The sequence below is a fragment of the Meles meles genome, chromosome 11 (assembly GCF_922984935.1).
Source record: "Meles meles chromosome 11, mMelMel3.1 paternal haplotype, whole genome shotgun sequence".
NCBI lineage: Eukaryota > Metazoa > Chordata > Mammalia > Carnivora > Mustelidae > Meles > Meles meles.
The window spans coordinates 56,031,722-56,059,317 of record NC_060076.1 but is presented as its reverse complement, the minus strand read 5'-3'; the positions used below and the strand labels follow the sequence as shown (position 1 = coordinate 56,059,317).

The 27,596-nt window shown below is 36.7% G+C and overlaps 1 protein-coding gene across 9 annotated transcripts in view; it reads right to left on the bottom strand.

The window, feature by feature from the left end:
* The window catches only part of MPDZ (multiple PDZ domain crumbs cell polarity complex component), a 166,396-nt gene that overhangs the window by 37,579 nt on the left and 101,221 nt on the right, over positions 1 to 27,596 (bottom strand). For 7 of the 9 annotated variants that reach the window (XM_046022442.1, XM_046022449.1, XM_046022443.1 and 4 more), the window contains 5 exons: positions 24,296 to 24,400; positions 20,278 to 20,370; positions 9,758 to 9,935; positions 6,867 to 6,977; positions 2,211 to 2,309 (listed from right to left, as the gene is read on the bottom strand). In XM_046022442.1, the coding sequence (XP_045878398.1) occupies positions 2,211 to 2,309; positions 6,867 to 6,977; positions 9,758 to 9,935; positions 20,278 to 20,370; positions 24,296 to 24,400 (586 nt within the window). The remainder of the gene's footprint in view (positions 1 to 2,210; positions 2,310 to 6,866; positions 6,978 to 9,757; positions 9,936 to 20,277; positions 20,371 to 24,295; positions 24,401 to 27,596) is intronic. The other 2 variants (XM_046022448.1, XM_046022450.1) reach the window with 2 other exon arrangements.

Sequence of the window (27,596 nt, the reverse complement as noted above, 5' to 3'; positions counted from 1 at the left end):
CTTTTATTGATATACCTCATTTTGTTTTATATGTGTGGATGTGGAAAAAGACTACAATTTTAAAAAACCTCCAGGGGCTCCTGGTTATCTGCCTTCAGCTCAGGTCATGATGGGATTGAGCCCCACATCAGGCTCCCTGCTGAGCGGGGAACCTGCTTCTCACCCTCCCTCTACTACCTCCCTCTGCTCTCTCAAATAAATAAATAAAATCTTTTTTAAAATTAAAAATAAATAAACTTTCTATAGAACACATCAAATTATAATCGTGAACAAATATTTAGGAATCACTAATTGGTGTCAAGAACAGAATACCACAAAATATACCTAATACTAAAACAATATAAGATTGAAGGTGATCTTTCTTTATTGATTCAGAAACCACTTCAGGATTCTAGGCTGCCCCAAAATGAATATAATAAACATCAAGTACTGTTTTTCTAATAAAGTAAAGGAGAGCTGAATGGCAGAGACTTACAGGCAACAGATTTTCAAGTTACAGAATCTACTGTGTTAAAATGTTTGGTTTATACACAACTGGCCACACAGACAAAAAGTACCAGTGCAAACGAAACCCTGTCATCTTCCCAAATGCTGTGCCATAAAACTCTCAGGTCAACAAAGTACAAATGAAATGACCAAAAAACAAAAAACTTCATTTGATCCAATCCAGGTTAATTAAACATATGAAGATTGGGGCAGGGGGAAATATATAATTTACAGTTTTTCTGGTTAAAATAAAAAAAAATACTTCTCTATAGTAACAGAAAATGTTAGCAAGTATAAATTAAGCCCATTTGATTTTTAAAAAAGGGAACAAAATCTGATTTAAACTTCCCATAATTTTAATAAATTTATATATCACTTTGTAACTTTCCTGAGCTTCCATTTACCTTAAAAAAAAAAACAAAAAACAAAAAACAAAAAAACAAAAAAAAAACCAAAAAAACCCACAAAATTTGCCAGTCTAAAAAGTTGCTCAGGACTTTACTTAGGCACAACCTTTTCATTCTGTGAATAAACTAAAATGGCATCCTAACATTACTGATGAATCATAAAGCAAATACGAGCTTGTATTTACAAAAAGGGGCAATTAGGTGTAACCCTTCATTCTCAATGAGATCGGTATAATTAGATTATTGTTGACACTTCTTAATCAAAAACTAATGATGTACTATATGTTGGCTAATTAAAAATAAAAAATAAAAAACTGTCACATAAAAAGGGCTTATTAATAAAAATACAACTCTTTAAGATCATTTAGCCTTCATCGGGAAAAAAAAAAAAAAAGCAAAGTGTGCTTGAAATCACTCCATGCCATATATACACACAAGTATAACACACACAGCACGCCGTAACACACCTACTTATTCACGAAAATTTCACACTGAGACAAACCTTAAATGGTGTGGGAGCAAAAGGGTTAGTTGGGGAACAACGGAAGGTAACTCTACTTGAATTCTGTAATTCCTACAGTAACAGAAAACATATTCCTTCAGGTACAGCATCTTTGGTTATCCATATTACAGCAACATGAAAAGCCAATGAAAAGTCATAAAATGTTTCCTGAAATTGTTGAAAGCTTCCTTCCTTATCATGATCAAATTATAATAAAGTTCTTGTAAGTTTTTGCTTTAGTTTTGGGTTTGGAATTCCATTAGAATATGAAAATATCCACGTCTAGGTTTACAAGCATTGAAACAGCTACATGCTTCCTGATTCAGGCACTTACATGGACACATTTTATGAACATTCAACACACTCCTGCATAGACCCAGTTATCTGTGGAGTGACTAACACACACAAGGGTTTTTAGGACCACCTTGTATAAGTCTGAGAATGACTTAACGAATACAAGGCTTTAAATAAAATTTGTGTGAAAGCAGTTCATACATTTGGCAATTAGCAAAAATTTAAATATCAGAAAAATAAACTCACAACAAAACAGAGGAAAGGCACTGGACTCACGATTCTCCCCTTGAACTCACGGTTCAAGAGGGCCATCTAATTTCAGCTATAAAAATGAACATGCTCTGGCAAAAAAATGTGCTTAAAAAGGATCTGCATGCCCACTCCGAACACACAGTTTTGTTTTGTTTTGTTTTGTTTTCTTCCCTGCCCAAATTTAGTAAACAGTGAACTAGGACAAAGGCATAGTAACAAAGAATGAAACGTATGCAAAAGGCAATGTCAAGACAGTGGCATTATCCAACCTTGTTGGCGTTGAACTGTAGAGAATCAGCAAATGGGTTAGTGCTGCTGAAGTTGTACTTAGGGTAAAGGTTGTGCGGCAAGGAAGGCAAAGGGGATTTCTAAAAGGAAACATAAGAGGCGCTGAGCGCAAAAGAAATGTACTTAACACAACTCAGTTTTAAGAACAAAGTACTGATTGAAATCACTGTGAAACTAGATCCTGTCAGATCTAGTGATTAATAATATCATATTCAACAGTTGAGAACTAAAGGTTTACCTCTAGTGTCCTGGATCTATACCCAAATCTCAAACTGGCTATCAAGAAAATGAATTCGTGAAACTGATACTAAATTTCTTTTATTTTCACTATCACAGAGAGATGCACATAAATTTTGCCCACTTTATATATTTATCTATGTTCCATGCATATCAGTGAACAGGTATCAAAATTAAAACCACAACTGTTTTTTTGTTTACATTTAAAATTATGCTTTTTGTAAAATAAAAAGATGGTCTATCTGTTTCAGAATGCAAATTAAACATTTGTCTGCTAGTTCACTGGTAACCCTCATGACTCTTTTATTTTGTTTCCCAGGAAGGAAAATTTTCATACTTAGACTAGAAATTAAATGGCTTCAGATCAATAGTAGTTTCTCATTTAAAAAAAATGAGATCAACAATTTGAAAGAAATGAAGCACTGTTCAGTGATGTTCTCTATTTCTGTGCACTTTTTGTGGAGGTAGAAACACTGATTCTTTTAAAAAAATTTCCTATAAAAGTTCCCATGTTAGAGGAAATGTATGAGGCTTTGAATATATTTGAAGTCCTGCATTAGAGTGATTCTCATAGATTTTTGTGGCTTGCTTCATATATGCCCTGAGCTAGGACTATTGGAGTTGAATATACATATTAAAGGCAGAATGACTGCCAGACAGAATTTAGCATTTTCATAGTTTAAAAAAAAAAAGGAAAAGTAATTTCCTCAACACAATAAATTCTTTTCCTTCTTTTCATACCCGCTATCTTTTTCTTTTATTGACTATATCTTTCAGGGGAAATTGCAGACATTTAAAATTCATTTTGGCTCCAATTAAATGTTTGTGTTACTTCTGTCTATAAAAAAGTCCTACTGGCAAGCATCAAGAGTAGGGAGAGGTTGTCATGTGACACCACCCTGTCTGGGAGAACACTCTGGAAAGACTCTATCCTCAGTATGCCTGCACTAAAGCTTATGCCACATTACCCTTTCAATCTGCTCTTCTTGCAATGTTTTTCCTACAGAGGGAAGACGGGAAAAAGAAATGGGCACAATGACATTTCTGCTCATCTCAACTTTCTCTCTGCTTTTCAGTTTAAATGTCAACTCCTGCTTTACAAAAGAAAAGATCACAAATGCCAAGGAACACGACCATTTATTAAGGTGGAAAAAAATGACTAGGCAGAGATTAAAAATATATTCTACACAAAGTAACTCAAAGCTATGGAAGTTGGAAATTATTTCCAACCCTCATACATAGAATTTTTAGGCTTTACATTTCCTTTATAATTCTGTAGAACAATTAAAAAAATAGAACCATAATGGCAAGAAATGGAATATTTAGAGAGAGCTCTAGCTTTTTGTTTTGCTTTATAATTTGTTTCAATTTCCAGCTCTTATAGGATTAGAATTTGGCCCTGATAGCAAAGTATAAAAGTACAGCATGAGCATGGCAAATGAAGTGGTAGATCTATTACTATGACAAGATTTAGAGAAACAGGCCGTATTTCTTATTAAAGAATCAATGATGAAACTCTGTTTATAGTTCTAAGGGCTGATAGGAATGGAAATGTTATTAACTAAAAAGAAACACAGGGAAGACAAAACCATTCTCTGGCCCATATTAATAGGACCTACCCTTTGGGGAGACAATGTGGTCCAACTGACGGAACAGTCAGTAATAAATCAGGAAGTATGGAATTTATTATTAAATATTACCATTATTATTATTCTCTGTTCTGCTATTCTTGAATAGTCTATGAGCCAAAGAGACTGTCTTTTCAGCCTATGCCTAAGATTTTTCTGAAGTTTAATTCATGTACAAATAAAACATTTTCCATTAAGAGACTCTTATGCAAAAAAAAAAAAAGAGAGAGAGACTCTTATGCATTTGTGGGGTTTTTTTTCCCTTTAGATTACTAGAGGCATGATTATTTCACAAGGAAGTAAATCACTGAAAATCAAGTAGATCTCATGTTAAATGCAAAACTAATACTGATTTCTCAAAGCTGAATGTATATTCAGGGGAGGAAAAAATACCTTTCCTCTATTCATCTAAGGTTTCCAGCTGGATCTCTGTAACAAAAAACAGATTAACAAGAGAAAAGTATATATAAGTATTGATTTATTTTAACTTTTATGTGACACAGAGCCTTCATAAGATAGCGAAGACCAGAAGAAATGGTTAAACAGGAATATTTTGACACTAGGTTTTCTTGAGGGTGGAAAGTCAGCGAAATTTGATAGGACAAGAGTATGAGCTAAGTGCGGAAATGGGGAAAAACTCAGCAAGGTGTGTACATTCGGATCCTTCCCAGGGGCCCTGCATCTCTGGAGGTAAGGATGTTCCTTTTCTCCAGGTACAGGGAGGGCATCTCTCACATGAGGGTTTTTATCACCTGCATCAGGGGAGGCCAGGGTACCTTATTTTGGGGCAGTATGCCCTGAATCCTGGCACATGTAACTTGACTAAACATGTCACTTTAGGCAAGATTTCTCCTGGAATAATTGCTATAAAATCAAGTGTCATTAGACCTCAGAGAGTAAAACAGGAATATTTTCCAGGTGTGTGAGAAAAATACCTTCCCAGCTCATTAGAAAATATGACTGGCATTCAAAGAAATGTTTGTAGTTTAAGTTTTTAAAAGTACAATGAAGAATCCTATTCAGCAGTCTATAGTATTGTCCTACGTGATATAAAAGCTGGAAATTAAGAATAAAAAGAATAAAACCCACCCACACAAAAAATAGTTTTAAACTTAAACAGCCATTCACCAATGCCATCGTGCTGTATCTATGTTTGACACAACAAACAGAAAACAAACGTGGAAAGATGTGTAGTTATTGAAACAAACGGAATACCATCTGAAGAGAATGCAGCATGATGCCACCCGACCATTTGGCAGATTTTCTCATCTGAATGGATAATTATTACCTAACAACTAAAAGATTAAAACTGCAGATGTGAAGATAACTGCTTACATTAAGAACTACTGAATTCATCTTTTATAGTAAACCCAGACCAGAGCTACACCTGTCTTTTTTGTTGTTGTTGTTGTTGTTAATTTTATTTTTTTCCCAGTGTTCCAAGATTCATTGCTTATGAACCACACCCAGTGCTCCATGAAATATGTGTCTTCCTTAATACACTTGTCTTGACAACAAAAGGAAAGACCAACAGGATAAATTTGATCACTCTAAATTACATTGCCCAGAATACTGACAAGTTACTTTTACTGATCTCCTCTACAGAAATGTTTGCTACTGTCTTTCCATCGTCTGAGCACTGATTTCTTATATTCTTAATTTTAAGATAAAAAATTATAAAATAATTATATATTTTAAAGTTTTAGATGGCTCTTTTAATTTCCCTCACATATATTGACATTTTCCTTTTAAAGACAACCAAACCTCAAAGCTAATGAGCAGGTATTTCAAAGAGAATCACTTTGACAGGGTTGTTTTGTTTTGTTCTGTTTTCACCAAAATCCAGAAGTAGAACCTCTATGATTTTCAGGACACCTAGGAAGCTCCTGAAATGAGATGCAAACTTTTCAGGATTGTGTGTTTTTCTGAAGAACTTTCCAAGGGGTATGTGGCCCAAATATGCTCAAGAACTTCTGCTCGTGTAAATAATCTTTTTCACTGAGATATAAAGGAATAGTAAAAGAAAAAAAAATAGTTTCAAACTCGGTATAATTTTCATCTTCAGAATCTTTAGGGCGTATCAAATACACAAGGACTCGCTTAGTATCTTCTCCATCAACAACATTCATTAAATGCATTAAAGCCATTTTATCTGTCATGACTGATGGTTAAATGGGTTAGTAGGTTTCTGTCTATACTGGGGGCTATTCAGTGATGAAGTGCCCATGGCTAGGAAGCAGCAATTATGAAATCACTCGTATGTAAACATACTGCTTAAATTTCCACTATGCAGAATGTCCAGTGGGACAGACAAATACATTCAAGATGATTCACACATGATCATGGGACTGCATATGCTGGAAATTCTGTCTGGAGGATATATGCATAAGGAAAATGTCATCTCTCTGGCTTTTCAGGGACTGAGAGGTCACATATAGTAAGCTAAGTCATTATACCACATTCCTCTTAACAACTTAAATGTTTTGTAACTACAATAAATACTAATAATTATCCATCTAGATACCTATGGCCATCAATGGATCCTACTTCTCTGTGTTTTCAATAGACGTGAAGTGTTTATTAAACATGGTAGAAGGGATTTCTAGGACAACTCAATTAAAAAAGAAAAAAAAAACATTATAAAATTTTAACAAGTCTCCTGAGATTTTAAGACTGGATATCTGCTCCTAGAGACAACTTGGCCCTTGATACATTAGACTCCAAGTTGAACATTGTTTGGATTTGCCTACCTTGCCCTTTTTGTTCGCTTACCCTTGGTCTGTTTATAATGCTCTGTACCATAAAGACTACAGGGTTGCCTGCTTTCCGAATGGCTTCCACAGCTTGCTCATGGCTTGCATCTCTGAGGTCCATCCCATCCACCTGCAATGGAAGGCCTCAGCTTAACATTTCAAGAAGCTATAGAACAACAGAACAATTTGTGGATCTGGAGTTCTGAGGATCTTGGGTGAACCTCCTGGGAAATCTGTTTCAGAATCAAAAATAATTGAGACTACCTGTGAGACTCTAGAATTTTCATTGTCCAGCAAACTTGTGATCCCTTATTTTGACACTGACTTCTGTCCCCATAATCAACTGAAATAATCATCAGTTGAAATGAAGGCGCTACTTCTGCTTTCCTTACAGTATCGGTTATCCCTTTAATAAATCAAAATCATTAAAGAAATAATAAAAGAGAACTGCCTCGCAGCACTGTGTTCATCATGAAAGTCACTGTACACGTTTTCTCCAAATCCATTAAAGACTCGTTTGGGAAATGGGTGGGCAATGTTTTGTGTGTTTCTCTCTGTACAGGGAAGTTTGAAGTAAAAAACAGAATTCTAATGTTCAGAAAAATCAGGTTATGGCAAGATTAGCTTTGCAGAAGAATATTTGTTGTAGACATGACAGGAGCTAGAAGCCAAGAAATTGTGCTTGTTAGTAATTCTTCTATAAGTAGCTTGAAAATGAATGTTATTTTGTAACTTTTTATTGACCATGGATTGCCTGGGTGATGATCAGCTCAGCTTACATACTATATGAATAGGAAAGAAAGTAGTTTGAAAGGCCAAATGCTAATCCTGCCAGAAAACTACAAGATACTATAATCATTTTATCATTTCCAATTACCACAATAGGATATATATACAACAAAATAGCAAAATCAGAGTAGACACAATTCTGGAAAAGAAAATTAATTAGATCTCTGAATAGAACATTATCACCTTTCAAAGAATTACATGCATTTAATTGAAAACTTCTCTTAGATTGACACTTAGGTAATGTAATATGCATGTCAGTACATATTAAAAATGGCTTTCACTTTTTGTAGAATAAAAGTTAGTATAATAATAAATAATATAGGTTAGTCTACTATATATTTCATTTGTAGAAACATTTAATAGGACATTAAATATCTTTGCTCAAGTCCAAAGAACTCTATAGTCAGAATGGAATACTTTGCTGGTCTCGACTCGTCTAGCCTAAATACTTTTTCAGAAACTTGGCAGAGACAGGTTTCAGAAACCCCAGGATTATGGAGGCCCAAGGCTTGCTTACTTACTAGAAAAGCCCCCGTACATAACAGCCCTCAACAACCACTGCTAAATAGCACACAGTACTTTACAACACACAAAATCAGACTTTCTTTTCAATTTGAAAGGGATGGATACTTTAACTCCCTCAATACCTTTAAACAACATTTTAGTGCAAACTGTGATCAATCCTTTCTAGAAATAATTATAAATATTTCTTACTTTTTCTCCTTAGGTCAAAGTTATTTAATAGTGAATTATCCATAAAATAAACTGGCCTGTGATAATCTGAAATTGGGAACAAGAGTTCTTTAAAAAGGGGCTAAGATATCCCCTAAAGAAAGGTAAGGATGCAGAGAAAGAGAACAAACCCACCATTCTTCCTTACAAATGGTTGGAGGAAAAAACGAGACAAAACAGACATGGCCCTTGTATCCTCCCAAGCCTCAATCTTCCTCCCTCTTCGGCTCTCACAGATAATCAACCAGTAAAGGACTAAATCAATATTAAAAATGTTCATTTTAAAGTTAAGATGTTGTAAACTTCACAATCAATGCATTTTAATGGTAAGTTATGTGGATTTAGAAAATGAGAGACAATCACTTGTATAATGGTCCTTATAGTAATAAAGTTACTGGTTTCTACTGAGAAGTTGTCTCTTTTGCCCGACTCTATTATCCTGACAACTTAGCAAATCTGGGTCAGGTACCCTTCCTCTACTCTCTTAACTATAACTATACTTTCCCTGATCAGATAATTTATCACACTGTTCTGAAGTGACTTGATTAATTGTTAAGTCTGTCACACTTGACAGGCAGGCATGCTGCCTTGTTTACTGTGGAATGCCCAGAGCCTGTGATAGCATCTGGAATGCAATAGCTGCTCCAGGAATATTTGCTGAGTAAATGAGTAGTGACCATGGGAGAAAAGTCTATTTAAAATACTATACTTTGTTTTGAATTAATTTTACCAAATCAATTTTACTAAATACTTTTCTTGCATATATCAAAGTTACACATACATGAGAGTGTAAATACACACACACACACACACACTTCTCAGTGATGAATGGGCACAGTACTGAGAAAAAGGAAGAGGGAAATATGAGCCTGGATTGTGGGGGGGGGGGGGTGGAAGCATTTATGTAAAAGATAATCAGAGTAATCAGCATAAACGATTTACTAAAAGGACTCACTTGGAAAATAATCTTACCCAATAAAGTTAACCTACAATGAATTGATCACAAGTATTTCTTAAAATCACTGGAGAACTTAGCTATGATATACATATTTTGTTCATGTATATTTAATTTCAAACAATTCAATTTTTTCCCCAGGAAATTTGCTTTGTTCTTTCAAATAGGACTTCATTATTTTAACTCAAGGCCAATGTTTTTTAAAATGGTTATATCTCCAAATATCAGTCTCTGATTCAAGATATATAATCTGTCACCATGCACTAAAGAGAAAGATTAAGGATGAAACGGGACATAAAAGAAAGAAATGTTTTAACCACAAACACATTTTACTTTCACAATTGGTCAAGTCACCAGTGTGAAGACAATGATTCCTTAGTAAAGAGGATGGAACAGAGGAAGAATTTTGGCACAGAAAGCTCACTAGAGGGTACCTCTACTATTCTATCTCCAGGTTTCAAGGTTCCGTTTTTGCCAGCTGGACTATCTTCAAGAACATGTTTGATGAAAATGCCCCTCATCACTTCACCATTGCTCAGACGACTTCCCATGCCTCTTCCACCAACAATGCTGATACCCAAAGATTTGCTTGGTTCTCTCCAAAGTTCAACCCTATAAAGATAAAAAAAAAAAAAATTAAACTCTTAAACGAAAGCTTATGGGGGAAAGCTTCACAATGATGTGCTTTGGAATGATTTTTGGATAGGAAACCAAAGGTGTAGGCAACAAAAGACAGAAAAATAAGACCTCAACAAAATTAAAAACTTTTGTTAATCAAAAAAATACTATTAATAAAGTAAAAATGTAACTCACAGAATGGGAGAAAATATTTGCAAATCACTTTCTGGATAAGAGACTGATATTCAGAATATAAAGAGAACACCAAAAACACAACAGTAAAAAAAATAATCTGATTTAAAATTGGGCAAAGGAGGGGTGCCTGGGTATCTCAGTGGGTTAAAGCCTCTGTCTTCAGCTCAGGTCATGATCCCAGGGTCCTGAGATGCCCCGCATTGAGCTCTCTGTTCAGTGGGGAGCCTGCTTCCTCCTCTCTCTCTCTCTCTCTCTCTCTGCCTGCCTCTCTGCCTACTTGTGATCTCTGTCAAAAAAAAATAGAATATTTTTTTAAAAATGGGCAAAGGAATTAAACAGACATTTCTCCCAAGAAGATAATCAAATGGACCATAAGCACATGAAAAGATGTTCACTTCACTAATCATTAGCGAAATTCAAATCAAAACCATAATGTGATATGTAACCCATACCCACTGGGATGGCTACTATCAAAAAAAACAAAAACAAAAAAACAAAATAAAACCGAAAAACAGATACCTGGGTGACTCAGTTGTTTAAGCGTCTACCTTTGGCTCAGGTCATGATCCCAGGATCCTGGGATCAAGACCTGCATTAGGTTCCTTGCTCAGCAGGGAGCCTGCTTCTCCCTTTCCCTCTCTCCCCTGCTCATGCTTTCATGCTCTCTCCATCTCTCTCTCTCTCTCAATCTCTGACAAATAAATAAATAAAAAGCTTGAAAAAAAAGAAAAGAAAAGAAAAAAGGAAAAGAAGTGTTGGCAAGGAGAATCTGCAGAAATTGGAACCTTGTGCATTGTTGGTAGAATGTGAAATGTTGTAGCCACTATGGAAAACAGTATAGGAGTTCCTAAAAAAAAAAAAAAAAAAAAAAAAAAAAAAAATTTGAAAATGGAATTGCCCTATGACTCAACAATTCCATTTCTGGGTATATACCCTCTCAAAATTACACAAAGGTTTTGAAGAAATATTCATATAGTCATGTTCATAGAAAAATCATTCATAATAACCAAAGGTGGAAGCAATTCAAGTGTCCATCTAAAGATGAATGGATAAACAAAATGGTATATACATACCATGGAATTTAGCCTTAGAAAGGGAAAAAATTCTGATACATGCTACAACACAGATGAACCTCGAACACATTATGTTAAGTGAAATAAGCTAGCTAAATAAAATAAAGGACAAATACTATACAATTTCATTTATATGGTGTATCTAGAATAGTCAAATCCATAGAGACAGGAGAATGGTAAAAAGTTTCACGAGACAAATGAAAACGGAGACACAACTTATTAGAACTTATGGGATGAAACAAAAGCAATTCTCAGCGGGAAATTGATAGCAATATACACCAACATTTAGAGACTAGAAAGATCCCAAATAAGCAATCTAACTGTATGCCCTAATGAACTAGAAAAAGAATAAACTGACTCCAAATTTGGCAGAAGGAAGGTGAGAGTAAAGATGACAACAGAAACAAATGAAATAGAGAACAAATAATAAGAAAGAGTAACCAAAACAAGAGTTGGTTGTTTGAAAAGATAAACAAAATTGAAAGACCCTTAGCTACACTAACCAAGGGAAAGGACCCAAATCGAAAAAATTATGAGTGAAAAATAAGACATTATAACTGTTAGCACAGAAATTCAAAGGATCGTAAGAGGCTATTATGATTAACTATACACCAACAAACTGGTAACCTAGAAGAAAAGGAAAAATTCTTAGAAACGTACAACTTACTAAGATTGAATCAGGAAGAAACAGAAAATCTGAATAGACCAATAACTAGTAAGGAGATTGAATCAGTAATCAAAGGTCCCCCAACAAAGAAAAGACCAGAACCAGATGGTTTAACTGGTAAATTTTACTAATCACTTAAGAAGAATAAACATCAATCTTTCTAAAACACTTCCAGAAATCAAAAAGGAAGGAACACTCCCAAACTCATTGTAAAGACCAGCATTATCCTGACACTAAAACCAGAAAAGTTTACTACTAGAAAAGAAAACTACAGTACACAATATTGCTGGTGAATATGTATGCACAAATACTCAATAAAATATTAGCAAACTGAACTCTGCAGCACATTAAAAGGACCACTCACCAAGATCAAGCAGGATGTATCCCTGGGATGCAGGGATGATATCAACCAATGTGATAAATCCCATTAATAGAACAAAATAAAAGAATCATATGAACATTTCAATAGACAGAGAAAAACAGCATTTGACAAAATCTGATATGTATTCATGATAAAAACTCAACAAATTAGGCATAGAAAAAACATATCTCAACATAGTAAAGGCCATATAGAGTAGCAATACAGTTAACAACATATTCAATAGTGAAAGGATGGAAGCTTTTCCTCTAAGATTAGGAATAAGACAGAAGTGCCCACTTTCACCACACCTATTCAACACAGTACTGTAAAGCCTAGCTAGAGCAATCAGCAAGAAAAATAAATAAAAATATCAGAATTGGAAAGGAAGAAGTAAAATGGTCTCTATTTATAGATGACATAATTTTACATATAAACAAATCCTAAAAACTCAACCCAAAACTGTCAGATCTAATCAATGAATTCAAATAAAGTTGTGGGATAAAAAATTAAAATGCAAAAATAGCATTTCTATACACTAACAACAAAGTTTCTGGGAAAAGTTGATCTCATTTACAATAGCATAAAAATAATAAAATAGTAATATACTTAAAGAGGTGAAATATCTCTACTCTGAAAACAAGGAATTGATAAAATAAATCAAAGAAGACATAAATAAATGAAAAGGTATCCTGTGTTCATGGGTTGGAAGAATATTGCTAAAACATGAAATATTATCAAAAGCCACCTACAGATTTAATGCAATTACTATCAAATAGATTCCAATGGCATTTTTTAAAGAAATAGAAAAAAATACCACTAAAATTTATACAAAATCACAAAAGACTCTGAATAATCAAAGAAATCCTGCGGGAAAAAAGAACAAAGCAAAAGGCATCACAATTCCTGATTTAAAGCTGATTTAAACTATAAAGATTAAACTATACAGTTTATTGATTTAAACAATAAAATTTTAGTCATCAAAACAGTCTAGTACTGACATAAAAACAGACACATAGATAAACAGAATACAATCAAGATCCCAAAAATAAACCAAGAATGTAAGATCAACTAATATTTCATAAGGGAGGTAAAATACTCAATGGAGAAAAGACAGTCTCTTCAGTAAATAGTGTTGGGACAACTGAATATTTCTATGTAAAAGAATGAAGGTGACCCATATTTTACACCACTCACAAAAATTAATTTGGATTAAGGATTTAAATGTAAGTCCTGAAACCTACTGGATGGATTAAGAACTTAAATGGAAGACCTGAAACCCACTGTGATGATATTTCTATAATATACATAAAATCAAGCCAATATGCTATATCCCTTAAACTTTCACAGTGATGTATGTTCAATTACTTTTTGATAAAACTGGGGAAAAAAGAAGGGTGCCTGGGTGGCTCAGTGGGTTAAACCTCTGCCTTTGGTTCAGGTCAGGATCTCAGGGTCCTGGGATCAAGCCCGGCATCAGGCTCTCTGCTCAGTAGGGAGTCTGCTTCCCACCCCCACCCCCCCGCCTGCCTCTCTGCCTACTTTGTGATCTCTCTCTGTGTCAAATAAATAAATAAATAATTTTTTTTTAAAAAACTGGGGAAAAAGAAAGTAGAGTGGCAGTTGCCAGGGCAGGGGGCAGAACTGGGGAATTATTTAAAATTTAATGGGTATATAAGTGGTCCATATACACTATGGAGTATTACGCCTCTATCAGAAAGGATGAATACCCAACTTTTGTAGCAACATGGACATGACTGGAAGAGATTATGCAGAGTGAAATACATCAAGCAGAGAGAGTCAATTATCATATGGTTTCACTTATTTGTGGAGCATAACAAAGAACATGGAGGACATGGGGAGATGGAGAGGAGAGGGAGTTGAGGGAAATTGGAAGGGGAGATGAACCATGAGAGACTATGGACTCTGAAAAACAACCTGAGGGTCTTGAAGGGGCAGGGGGTGGGAGGTTGGGGGAACAAGGTGATGGGTATTAGGGAGGGCACGTACTGCATGGAGCACTGGGTGTGGTGCAAAAACAATGAATATTGTTACGCTGAAAAGAAATTAAAAAAAAAACAACTTTAAAAAGTAAATAAATAGGGGCGCCTGGGTGGCTCAGTGGTTTAAGCCTCTGCCTTCGGCTCAGGTCATGATCCCAGGGTCCTGGGATCGAGTCCCACGTCGGGCTCTCTGCTTGGCAGGGAGCCTGCTTCCTCCTCTCTCTCTCTCTCTCTGCCTGCCTCTCTGCCTACTTGTGATCTCTCTCTGTCAAACTCTGTCAAATAAATAAATAAAATCTTAAAAAAAAAAAAAGAACTTCTAAAAAAAAAAAAAAAAAAGTAAATAAATAAAAATAAATAATAATTTTAAAAAATTTTAATGGGTATAGAGATTTTCAGTTTGTAAGATGATGTGAGTGTTCTGGAGATAGATGGTAGTGATGGTTACACAGCAATGTGAATGTTCTTAATGTTACTGATCTGCATACTTAAAAATGGTTCACATGGTTAAAAATTATAACTAAAGTTTAAAATATTCAATGTAATAAAATATAGTGAGTTAATTTTTGCCAATCTTATCAATTTATTGAAGTTTTACCAGTAGCAAAACAAAATCATTTTCATTTCCCAATTATGTGTTTTATAAGGTCTGATAAACACTAATGTATTTCTGAAGCTGATTTATTACATGTAAATACTGGACTCACACTTCAGGCTGGGACATGGACCCATATAAAAGTACCATTTTCCAGGAGCTCTAATATTGCAGACACTAAGTAATCAAGAAATTCAACAACTCCTGAACAGATGGTAACTTCTGAGCTTGGCAATCAAATCAAGGAAAAGAACATTCCTGCACACACTATGTCAGAAGCTTATCCCTGTAGAAGCCTTCTTTGCCAAGGTAGACCGGGTAATTAACAGTCAGGGCATGGAAAGCAGAGGCTGACAGTAACCTACATGATCTGATTCTACCACCACCTCCCTAAACTCAGCTCCCACGGTTCCGTGCCCTCTTCTCCACTCCAGCGACCACAGCATCTTCTTGCTGTTCCTGAAGCTCATCAGGCCTGCTCTCCTGCTTTGGGACGTTGGTGCCTGCTACTTCCTCCGCCTTGAACGCACCTCCTCCACCCATGTAATACGCACAGACACTCACATTTAATACCTGCTCAGAGCTGTAAGAGCTATAAACACATTAAGTTCCTGTCTTATGGGAAGACTGGCACATAAGAAGAAGGTCGTTTGCAGTGAGGTACCAGGCTGAGAGGGAAAAAGCAGAGAAACCTAGCAGAGAGCTCATTATCTCTGTGCTCTCTGTAATCTGCTCTGTGCTGCAGGAAGGGAGACAGTGCTGGACATCAAACAGGAGAAGAAAGCATGGTCCAACATATGCCCTCAATCTGAGGAGCTTTGAGGAGCTCCCAGAGGAGAGGAAAGACTGGACTAAGGACTCCTGTGTGGTGAGGGCTATCCAGTAAGAAATGTCTGGAGATAAAAGAGAACCAGGGCTGGGGGAGATGAAGCATGTGAGGTCAGCGTTTTTTACCTTATTAGAAATTGATAATCCTGGAAACTCTATTTAGTTTGAAAGGATGTGACTATGTTCCTGAATCTTTTTTTTTTTTTTTAAGATTTTATTTATTTGGCAGAGACAGAGAGAGAGAGATCACAAGTAGGCAGAGAGGCAGGCAGAGAGAGAGAAGGGGGAAGCAGGCTCCCTGCTGAGCAGAGAGCCCAATGCGGGGCTCGATCCCAGGACCCTGAGATCATGACCTGAGCTGAAGGCAGAGGCTTAACCCACTGAGCCACCCAGGTGCCCCAATGTTCCTGAATCTTAATAATGTCTGTGTAAATAGTTTAAACTAGTTAAAAACCCTAGTCATCATTTTCTTTCACCCTGGGAATTCTGTGAATAAGAAGCAAAATCCTCCCTTGTTTCTTTTTTTTTTTTTTTTCCCTTTTTATTTATTTATTTTTTTTTCAGCGTAACAGTATTCATTCTTTTTGCACAACACCCAGTGCTCCATGCAAAACGTGCCCTCCCCATCACCCACCACCTGTTCCCCCAACCTCCCACCCCTGACCCTTCAAAACCCTCAGGTTGTTTTTCAGAGTCCATAGTCTCTTATGGTTCACCTCCCCTCCCCAATGTCCATAGCCCGCTCCCCCTCTCCCAATCCCACCTCCCCCCAGCAACCCCCAGTTTGTTTTGTGAGATTAAGAGTCATTTATGGTTTGTCTCCCTCCCAATCCCATCTTGTTTCATTTATTCTTCTCCTATCCCCCTACCCCCCCATGTTGCTTCTCCATGTCAAAGCAGCTCTTGAGATAAACTTAAAGAAGTCAGTATATTTAGCCATTTGGAGTAAACACTTAAGGATTCAGGATACATACATAGGACTACTTAACCCTTCTCTTATAAAGGAAAAAAAATGAAAGAATGAAAGAAAATGTCTGCTAGGGTTCTTTGTAGTTAGTGTGAATTGGAAAGTGGTTCTTATAATTTCTTAAATAATAAAATAGCAGCAAACACTCAAGAGCTTATCATGTGCTCAGCATTATTCTCTAGGTAAATACTACATACTTTCATTTCATTGTCACACCGTCCCTATGGGATGGATACGCTTATTAGCCCCACTTTATAAAGGGAAAAGGTGCAGAGAGGTTACACAATCTTTGAATAACAGCCCTGTTTGCCTACATGCGGTCCAGCAGATAGCAGTGTTATCAAATACAGTGTACTCTCTGGAAGAAAGGCTATAGCTTCTTAAAATCCTGGAGAAGATAACAAACACGGGGCTGCCAAAATGACCACAGTGCTGAGGAACCAGACTCCCCTCACTGAACAGAACACTGTAAACATTCTTTGGACAGAAAAAAGGAGACCTATAAAAGTAAAGTTTTATAGAACATCTTCAGAGTTAGTTGTTTGGGATAATGGCAGCCTTTCTTGAAGCCTATACACGGGCTTACAAAAAATGAAATTCAGAAAAGCAAAGGTCAAAGGGCTCTGAGGCCAGGCTGCCTGAGCTCTGAATTGAGTCCCTGAGTTTGAGTCCTGACTTTTTGCTACTTAACAGTTGTGTGACCCTCTGCAACTTACTTAGTCTCTCTTACCTTCCTCAGCTGTGAAATGGAGCCAGTAAGTCTCTCTGTATCAGAGTTTGCTGTGAGGATTATATTAATGAATGTATGCCAAGTGCAAAATGAAGCTTTGGCATACAGCAAGCAATCAACCTTTTATCACTCTTACTATGATGAGAGGGATTATGATTACTGAAGCAATGTAAACAAGATTCAAAATTCAATCCATATGATGAGTGAGAAAATGTGCACCCCACCACCTTAATCCTGCTTGGATCATACATTGTTTATTAAGACAAGATACCATTTTCTAACTATCATGTTGACAAAACGTGTTGTTTCAATGATCATATGATGTGGTAACAAGGTTGTGGGGAAAAGGGAACTCTCATATATTAAGAATTGAAGTAAAAATTAGTACAGCCACCTTAAAAAAGCAAGTTGACAACTTCTGATAATATAAATAATACATTTAAATCTATGAGCCAGGGATGCCTGGAAGACTCAGTCAGTTAAGTGTCTGCCTCTGGCTCAGGTTATGACCCCAGGGTCCTGGGATGAAGTCCAGTGTGGGTGGGGCTCCCTGCTCAGCAGGGAGTCAGCTTCTCCCTCTGTCTCTGCCTCTCCCCCTACTTATGTGCTTTCTCTCTGTCAAATAAATAAATAAAATCTTTAAAAATAAATAAATAAATCTATGAATCAGCAATTCCTCTTATGGATACATACCTAGATAAATTCTCATAGTTATATATAAGGAAATAGAGATATATACTACACAGAATTGTTGTAGTAGCAAGTAAGTATTAATTAGTCAAATATTGACCTGGGAATAAACTGTGGTACATTCAGATGTTGAAATTCACTGCAACAACTACAGTGAATGAATGAAGTATCAACGAGACAGACATCCAAGACACTGGACTGAGCGAGAAGCAACAAGCTAGAAAGTGATACGCAGAGTATGCTACCAATCTGTCAATGGAAATCACATGCAAAATAAGAGTAACAGCTTATTTAAAATTTTAAAATATACACTTTGCTAAAAAAATATTCTCTATTTCCACACAAAGTAAACTTCTTTTAACAATACAAATGAATGTCCCATCACGTTTCCCATGTTGTATAAAAGCTCTGGTTATTTTGGTAAGCATCCTCTTACTAATCTGTGAACGTTTCCCAAAAAAGTACCTTTGTTAGTGAGTGCAGGGTATCTTTTTAGGATTTCTGGAAGCTCCACCCATACTGTCTCTGTAAGGTAGTTACCACCTTTAGAGAGATCTCAAGCTGGTGTGAAGACTAAAATTGAAGCTAAAAGTATAAAAATCTTCCAGTTCAGAAGCTACACCAAAATTTTTCTCATAATAAAATCCCAAAGTGATTCCTGTGTCCAACATTTTTTATTTGCTTAGTTATTAGTGATGATGATGACTACTGACCAGGCCAACCACTGAGACTGAGTGCTCACTATGCATCAGGAACCAGGCTAAGAATTTCATGTGCATTACCACACTGAATTCTCCAAATTTAAAAGATTTTATTATCAATCCCATTTTATAGATGAAGTAACTGAGAGCTAGCAGAGATTAAGAAATGTATCTTAAAAAGCGTAGAAGTCAGAATTCTAACATGGCTCTTACAGACTCTAAACATTGTGCGTATTGCTTTCTAAAATCTGCTTTTCCTCTAACAGTGTTATTAAAATTGACAAATCTATCTTCTTCTTTGACTGTGATTTCTGTCCAACAAAATTCAAGTTTATCACTATGATCACCAACTACAAAATAATTTCATCTAACTCACTTTCACCTTTATCCTTATATAAATAAGAAACAACATAATCTATTTTCTGCCACAGATCTAGCATTTATATTCTGTTCTCAATGTGAATAATGATGTAGAGAGACCTTGATTCTTTAAGTAAGCTAAATAGCTTTTTAAGGAATTCCAATGAAAAAGTCATTTTAAATGGCTAGAAATGCTTATTGTTTTTTTGTGTAAGCAACATAATATGTTTTCTATACTTTGAATAGGACTCAACCTAAAAATGTTTAAACATAAGCAAAGAAAATCATCAAACTGTATTACATCTATGAACAGTAGAAATTTTTCTCTCTGGAGGATTTTATGTATTTATTGTAGAATAAATATTAAGTGTTTCCTAAGTGCAAGAAACCATTATGATGGTCACTTGTAGATCTGTTTAGAGGGCATAGCCAATGACGACTACTAATATTTTACACTCAATGTAAAATATCTTGCATTTTTCTTTAATTATTTTGTGTGTCTCTACGTCTTGCCTATCCCCAGTACATAATACTTCCTTGAAGGCAGGATTTAGGTCTCATACTTCCCTTTTATTCACAAAATTATCTGCATCCATAATCAGGACTCAGTAAATTCCTATGAAACTCAATTTGATTTTACTCAGCATGAACACAAAAATATGCCTTAGTGATGCATAGTGTTACATCTGAACATTTTTAGGAAAACTATCTTTTCTACTATATATGAAACTGGTTCCAGACAGAGCATGGGTTAAAATAACTGCAGGCTGTGATAACAAGATGCTTACACACACACACACACACACACACACACACACACGTTTTGAATATATGTGCTACAAATGCTAGAGAAAATTTAAATTACCATTTGGTGGTAAACCCAAGATCGAGCTCTATAGAAAATATAATCCATTCCCAACCACTTAGGCATAATTTTCTCTAGTTATTTGTATTTAGCCCCTACTATATGCCAAATCCTTGTATACATGTTAGTTTAGACCCTGTGTAATAACATACTGTTCTTTCCACCACACACAGGAAGAAATGGAGGGTAAGGGATATTAAAACACCTTGCCCTATGTCAGAGTAGCAAGTTGTAATCCAGCACTAGAAACCACACCTCCCTATCTTTAAATACTGAGTAGGCAGAAGACAGAAATCATCCTTACCGCCTGGGCTGGTTCCAATTACTATATGCTGCATTTTGAAGCTCACTTTCTTCTCCCTCTCCTTCTTCCCGCTCTGGTAGTTCTGGAATGTCTCTGTTAAAAATTTACACAGTGAATACTCCAAAATCCTAGTAAAACCATACAAGTTTTATCTTATACATATTTTATTATCAATTTGCTAAAAATCAGAACTACTTCCTATTTTCACCATCTTGGTCAATTTTACATTAAGGGGAAAAGAAAACCTGATCAAATGAAAATAAAAACCTGACACCAGAATCAATTTATCATAAGTTAGTCTGGAGATAGAGCTGAACACTAAGATTCTTAGCTAGTCTATTTCTTTCCCAAGGAAACGTGGGAGAATAAGGAAAAGGAACAAGAAGGGGAAAATACCAGAATTTTAAAGAAAAATCCTCAACAAGTATTTCTTAAAAACAACATGTAAAAGGTAGAAGCACCATGTGGGTTATAAGCTTAAACAGCCCTGGTCAATCCCTGCCTTGAAAATAAGGCAGAAATTTAGCATCACTGTTTCCTAAGGATGGGAACCAGAGTTTTCCCTTCAAGAAAGGCAAAAAATGCTCCAAGTCCAACTTCAGTTCATCCAGAAAGCCCCACACACTTTACAGAATACTCCTTACAGAAAGAAGTTTATGATGCCCTTGTATTTAAGGTCACTTTTCAATTCCTGTAGGAATTCAGATTTTGCCAAATGCCAGGCATGTAACAAAATGTGTCCAGTCTGTTAACTAATTGTAAATTAAACTACAAATAACCATATCAATAAATACTTTGTTTTTCCAAAGGGATACTTTGTATCACTGAGTGATACTGTAAGGGCAATAGAGAATGGTTAAGTCAACTATGGTGAGTCCTTATGCTCTTAAACTTGGCTTTCTAAAGATGAATGTCCACATATTCCTTTGAAACACAGAAAGCTATAAAAATTCTGATTTAATAAATGTTTGCAATTGATTTTTATAGAAATTTAATGCTCTAAAGAAAATATACACTCAAATTATGTCCATCTTCCAGCGACAGGAATACTGAACTCTGTCAAATCACACAACCTTTAGACTGAGATCAGAAGTCATAAAACCCAATAATCATCTGTGTTTGAATGTTTCACAACAAAAATCTTTGGAAAGCAACTAACTGCCCAGGCTCTCCCTGAACATGTCTTTTTTCCTTTGACCCAAATATTAGATTTTTGCTTTTCAACTATTAAGAGAAAATCTATTTGCCTAACTATACTACCCACTGCTTTATGTCTGAATTCCTCTCCTGAGCAAGTTGAGGAACAAGGTTCTGAGCGAAGCTGGGATCCAACAACAAGCCTGACAGTGGGACAAGACTTTTGGAAATGGACCCCAAAAAGAGATTTTATTTTATTTTCCAAAAAGAGGGTTTTTAAAAAGGATGTTAAGAAGCAGACTGAGAAGGAGACAGACTGAGGGAAGCTATATCCTGAAGATGCAGGGCACAGAGGTGAACATGAGGCTAACCCTCGGGAAACAGAGCTGGAAGGAATAGGACAGAGGAAGCAAAGTATGAAATACAGATAATAATGAGAACTTAGAATGAGTTCCTAAAATATTCAGTGACAGCCATGGGAAGGGGGGCAGATCTTACCCATCCAAGCTCAGGGAGCTACCTGGACACACTACACTCTCAGATACACTGGATCACATGTTCCTGCCTTTTGAGCTATAAGAAGATTAATATCCTGAATCCTCTGATACAAAACCCCCATGTTCTTCATATAATTCTATAATCCTCGAATCCTTTCATCAACCCAGATAAGCTCCTATAGATGTGTTGGTCACCCTTCATTCATCTTAGAATGTGCTTTACAGAACTCAAGTGTTGTGTGCTCCAAGGAGCAAAATGGACCAGTTCTCCTCTCCCGAACTCACCTGGCTAAGAATGAATTAGACTTCTTTGCCCCTGTGTCTGACCGTTGACTACCAATGACATTTCTATCAACTGTAATAACTCTATAAACCTGCATCAAGATACCAGACATTGGCACAAAGCCACACAGTAGAGTAACGGAAGTAAAATATGAACTGAGGCCATGTAACTGCAAACCTGAGCTTTTAACCTCCATGCCATGCTGCCCCGTATTTTTATATGGGGCTTGTACATTTCTTTTTTTTTTTTTTAAGATTTTATTTATTTATTTGACAGAGAGAGAGATCACAAGTAGGCAGAGAGAGGAGGAAGCAGGCTCCCTGCCGAGCAGAGAGCCCGACGCGGGGCTCGATCCCAGGACCCTGAGATCATGACCTGAGCCAAAGGCAGCGGCTTAATCCACTGAGCCGCCCAGGCGCCCCGGGCTTGTATATTTCTTTCTTTGAATCCAATGGTTAAGGACCTGGACCCTGACTGCTTATATTCTAATATTAGTTCTGCCAATTATTTAAGTATGGAATTTAGACAAGTTACTGAGCCTCCCTAACATAGATTCCTCTTCTATAAAATGTAGATTGCTTTGTTTTGAGGCCCGTTACACTAAAAGCAGATACACTTCCTCTGCAATGAAGCAGGGGGTCACAGCATTGGATAATCCAGGCCATTCTCCTTTCTGTGCTGGGAGGGAGGCACAGTGCTGAAAGTGGCTGCTTCTCTATGACTTTTGAGAGCTTGTAAGGCCTTACAACTTAACAGAAATACAGTGTTACCTTGGCATAGCCTTTACACTATTTCAAGTAATATCTTAGGGGGACCCTGAAATTATTGCTTTGCTATTTTGTTAAGAAGCTACAATCATTCCATACCATTAAGCCTGAGACAGAAACTCCAGAGAGGAACATGGCTGAACTCTGTAGAGGGTGAAGTGAATACTCCTTCTCCCCCAAATTCATGAGGCCCTAAGGCCTACGACATTGTTTCCCTTTACTAAACACATAGCATACCCTTCCCTCCCCTGTCTGTATTACTGCAGTCATGAGGAAACAGAGGTGCCCTATCAAGATACCTGCAGAGTCAGGGACACCAGGTGTTCTGGGATGTTCTCACATCCTATATAAACAGTGTAACTCTTCTGAGAAGGCTCTAGGATGTTTGCAGAGCCATCTCTGCTCTAGCCTGCTTAAAGAGCAATCCCATACTCAGTGGCAAATACAACTGAAAGAACGGCCCCAGGGCTGAGAATGTAAAGTGCTTTCTTCTCCTTGGAAAAGCAATTCGACAATATTTCTTTCCCTGTGCTGGATTCAGTCAGCAGCAGCAGCAAAATTTAGTTCCTCCCTTTGTTAAGGGGAGAAGAAAACCCTTTCCTTGCATTAACTATTCTTAATACTTTATGTATCAAAAGCATTTTAAAAAGACATACACTGTTTCCTAACAGGCACGTATACAAAGATGTATCTCAACACTCTTCAAGGGCAAGAACCAACAATTAAAAGTGTTTCTGGGGGCACCTGGGTGGCTCAGTGGCTCAGGTCGTGATCCCAGGGTCCTAGGATCGAGCCCTGTGTCGGGCTCTCTGCTCAGCAGGGAGCCTGCTTCCCTTCCTCTCTCTCTGCCTGCCTCTCTGCCTACTTGTGATCTCTGTCAAATAAATAAATAAAATCTTTAAAAAAAAATGTTTCTGAATCTGTATGCCTATTAATAAAAAAAGTAAATAAAACCTCTGCGTGTTTGAAAACATTTATGAGAGTAGAAAAGGCACGATACAGTATCATACAAACTGTAGGCTCCAGGAAAGTAATGAAATAATTCTGAAATCTGAGGTGAATTCCCCAAACTCAGTATGTGAAGAGTACTATACAGAGTGGTGCCGCTTAAGATGATTTTTATCTCTTGGTTGGTGTTTTCATATATTTTCCACACTATATGATACTTTCTTAAGTAATGGGGAGGCTGGGGTAAATACTTCTTTTTAAAATCTTGAAAGAAAGAAAAGGAAATCATTCTTTTTCATTGTTAGTGCCCCCTGACTCTGCTTCAGACTCTTCTGGGAGCTCGCTACATCTTTTGCTCCCTGCAGCAAGCTTACGGCTTCACTTACCTGCCAGAGTACGAAGAAAAAATATCCAGAGCCATTATTCCTCCAGATTGTGGCCCCAAACTTATTTTGAACTCTTCCAAACGTTCTGCAGGCACATAAGTAATTCTGGAACAGAGCACAATCCATGAAAAAAAAAGAAGAAGAAGGAAGAAGAAGAAGAAGGAAAGCAAAGTTTTGCCTAACAGAAAAAGATTCTAAAACACAGAAACAAAATGATCTTGCCCCTGCATCCCTACTGTTTCATACAAATCACTTAATCAGCTTACTCAGCAACTCCAAACTTGGAAAGGATAAAACACCCTATACGCAAAAATAATAGATTAAAGTTTAAATTTTTTACTTTATATTTTACACAATTAAACTTTAAAATGCTGATAAACTGTATGTTTACTAATAATCATATGGGGGAGAAAAGCAGCATTATTTCAATTTCTATATGGGAAGACTAGCAGTCTTTTTAGAAAGATCCATTAATCCTGGGGCACGTGAGTGGCTCAGTTGGTAAAGCATCTGCCAGGGTCCTGGGGATCCAGGCCCTCGTGGGGCTCCCTGCTCAGCAAGGGGAAGTCTGCTCGTCCCTCTCCCTCCGCCCCAACCCCAACTCATGTTCTTTCTCTTTCTCTTTCTCAAATAATAAATAAAATCTTTTAAAAAAGATCTGTTAATCCTTACAAATATAAGTTCTTCCATAATACATAATTAATTATGGCCATTAACAAGTATATAATAATTATATGTTAGCTCTATGAAGTTATGAACCTAAAGTCTTAAGTTAAAACTAGCATAAGTTTATGGGAAGACTCTCCTAGTAATTTGTAGCAACTCCGTAATAAGTTATTTTGGTTTTAGAGAAAAGCCTGATGTTTACACTTGAATGGTCACTTAGTAATTAAGCAAGCACTGGCCGAATGCCTGCAATGTGGAAGGCACTGAGCAAGATGTTGACTACAGCTATAAAGTTCAGAAACTGATACTCGAAAATTCAAGTTTACTGCTGTCCTATAAAAGACTACATAACCACTATACCTCCCTAGATCTTCAACTTAAGAGTTAGGTAAGAGAAACACTGAATTGCAATTTGGTTCAGCATACTGTGCTAAAGTATGTATCAAGTTTGTATGTACCAAAATTGCACAATATAAAAATCATGAAGACTATTAAACCAGCTATCCATGACTTACCCATGAAGACAATAAGTACATAAAACCTGAGCAGGGCAGGGCATGGATAAAAGGACTGCCTTTTATGTCATAATAAAAGCTGAATTATGCCACTGGCATTAATTTACTGAGTGAGGAAGACATGTAATTTCAGACATATTGGTTATTCCATAAAAAGCATTCACTCTGTAAGGTCACTTAAATTTGGCGTCAGAAGACACAGCTCTGTTTGCTCACCAGAGTGTAGTGGGAGGGTAAGTCACCACTACCAAATCTCCACATTCTCAACCACAAGAAAGAAGTCACTTTTCACGAGGCTATTGTAAGCTGAGGAGCATAAAACAAATAGAAGGCAGTGCTCTTCCAGTGCATCAGCTAGCCTGGTCACACCTGATCACTCTGCAGACTCTGGGGACCCTTGGGGAGTCTCTATTCATGGCACTTTTACCTCCAGGACCAAAAAATAAAGTAGAAAGCACAGCTCAGAGGGTTTAGGAATACACTGGGAGACAGAGTTGCATTCTAATTCTGGCCCTACTTAATTTATTCATCTATGAAAACACCTTCTCTATGGTGTTAAAAATATATTGAATAGTAAATTTGAATTTATCCCTTCCCAAACTAATGAGTAAAAAATGTATAATACATTACGTTAGGAAGACTGATTCTATTTTATACTACGACTAACAAAGATAAACCTAAAACTAAAAAACCTATTCAAGAAAAGTGGTACTGGGGTGCCTGGGTGGCTCAGTTGGTTAAGCATCTGCCTATGGCACAGGTCATGATCTTGGGGGTCTAGGATGGAGCTCCAAGTCGTCAGGCTCACTGCTCAGAGGGAATCTGCTTGTCCCTTCCTGCTGCCTCTTCCCCTGCTTGTGCTCTCTCTTTCCTTCTCAAATAAATGAAAAATAAAATCTTTTTTTAAAAAAAGTATTCTTTCTGAAGATTCAATAAAGGTAAAACATATAAAGTCAGGAAGAGGTAAAAGAAGGAAAGCTAGAACACACTAGCAAAGATAATAATAATCAGTTCAAACTATTATGTTTTTAAAACGTTTTGAGAAGAAAAAAATATTTCTATCCCAAACAATGCCAAAAATGAATTTTCCTCTATATTTGTCCCAAACTGTTTTTCCTTTTACCAAGGGTAGAAGACAGGGAGTTTTACAAATATTTTTCTGATATTTTAGACAGCAGTGAGAAAGAGGAAAGAAAGCAGCTTTCGCAAATATTTACCCCAATACACACAGTGAGGACACCATAAGATTCCCACAATGCAACAGCACACGCAAAGCATTTCTAACACACGCCTGGTCATACAGCACACCTCCAGATCCCAGGAAGGGCACCAAAAATGAAATGTGGTCTGAACAAACACACTGAAACAGCTTCTTTGAGAGCTGTGTTAAAGATTCTTACATGTAAACTAACCTCTGGTTACAAACGGAGAGGAAGGAGAAAGAGCAGCATCAGTGATGCTGAAATGGGATCCGGCTACTAATCCAGAGTCGGCGCCTGCTCATGCAGGCGGGATCACTCCCCACAAAGGAGCTTGAAAGCTCTGTACTTGGAAAATATGATTTTCAAATGAGTTCACAATCATCAGTGCAAGGTGAACATGTAACAATCTCATAGTTGTGTTGATATTTACATTCTCATGTAAATGAAGAAAAGAAAGCCAAAATCTATACTCTGAGTCTGTATCTGGCTCTATCCCTGCAACGGGAAGTTACAAGAGCATGAAATGGTTTTCACAGACAAGTTGTAACACACAGCCATAATGAGCTTTTGAATCACCAATACGCACACATGAAAGGGGGCTCGATCATCAGCAGGTGCTGCAGAAAATCTAGAATGTGAAGCATACGCCGCAGCATCTTTTTACAATGGTGTTAACAAATGTCAATGTCTTGAGCGGAATGTGAGATGCATACATATGTAGTTAAAAGTGGGTGCTCCTGGTTGTTTTTTTTCCCCTTTCCACCTCCCTCCCCATCTACACCTCCCCCAGAAAAGCATCTGTTCTTTACTGGTGTCTATAGCAGTGATTATTAACAAGCATAGAAAAATGTAACTGCAATCAATCTTTTATTCCTTGATCAGGAATTCATCCCACACTTTAGGTTAAAGCAGGTGAAT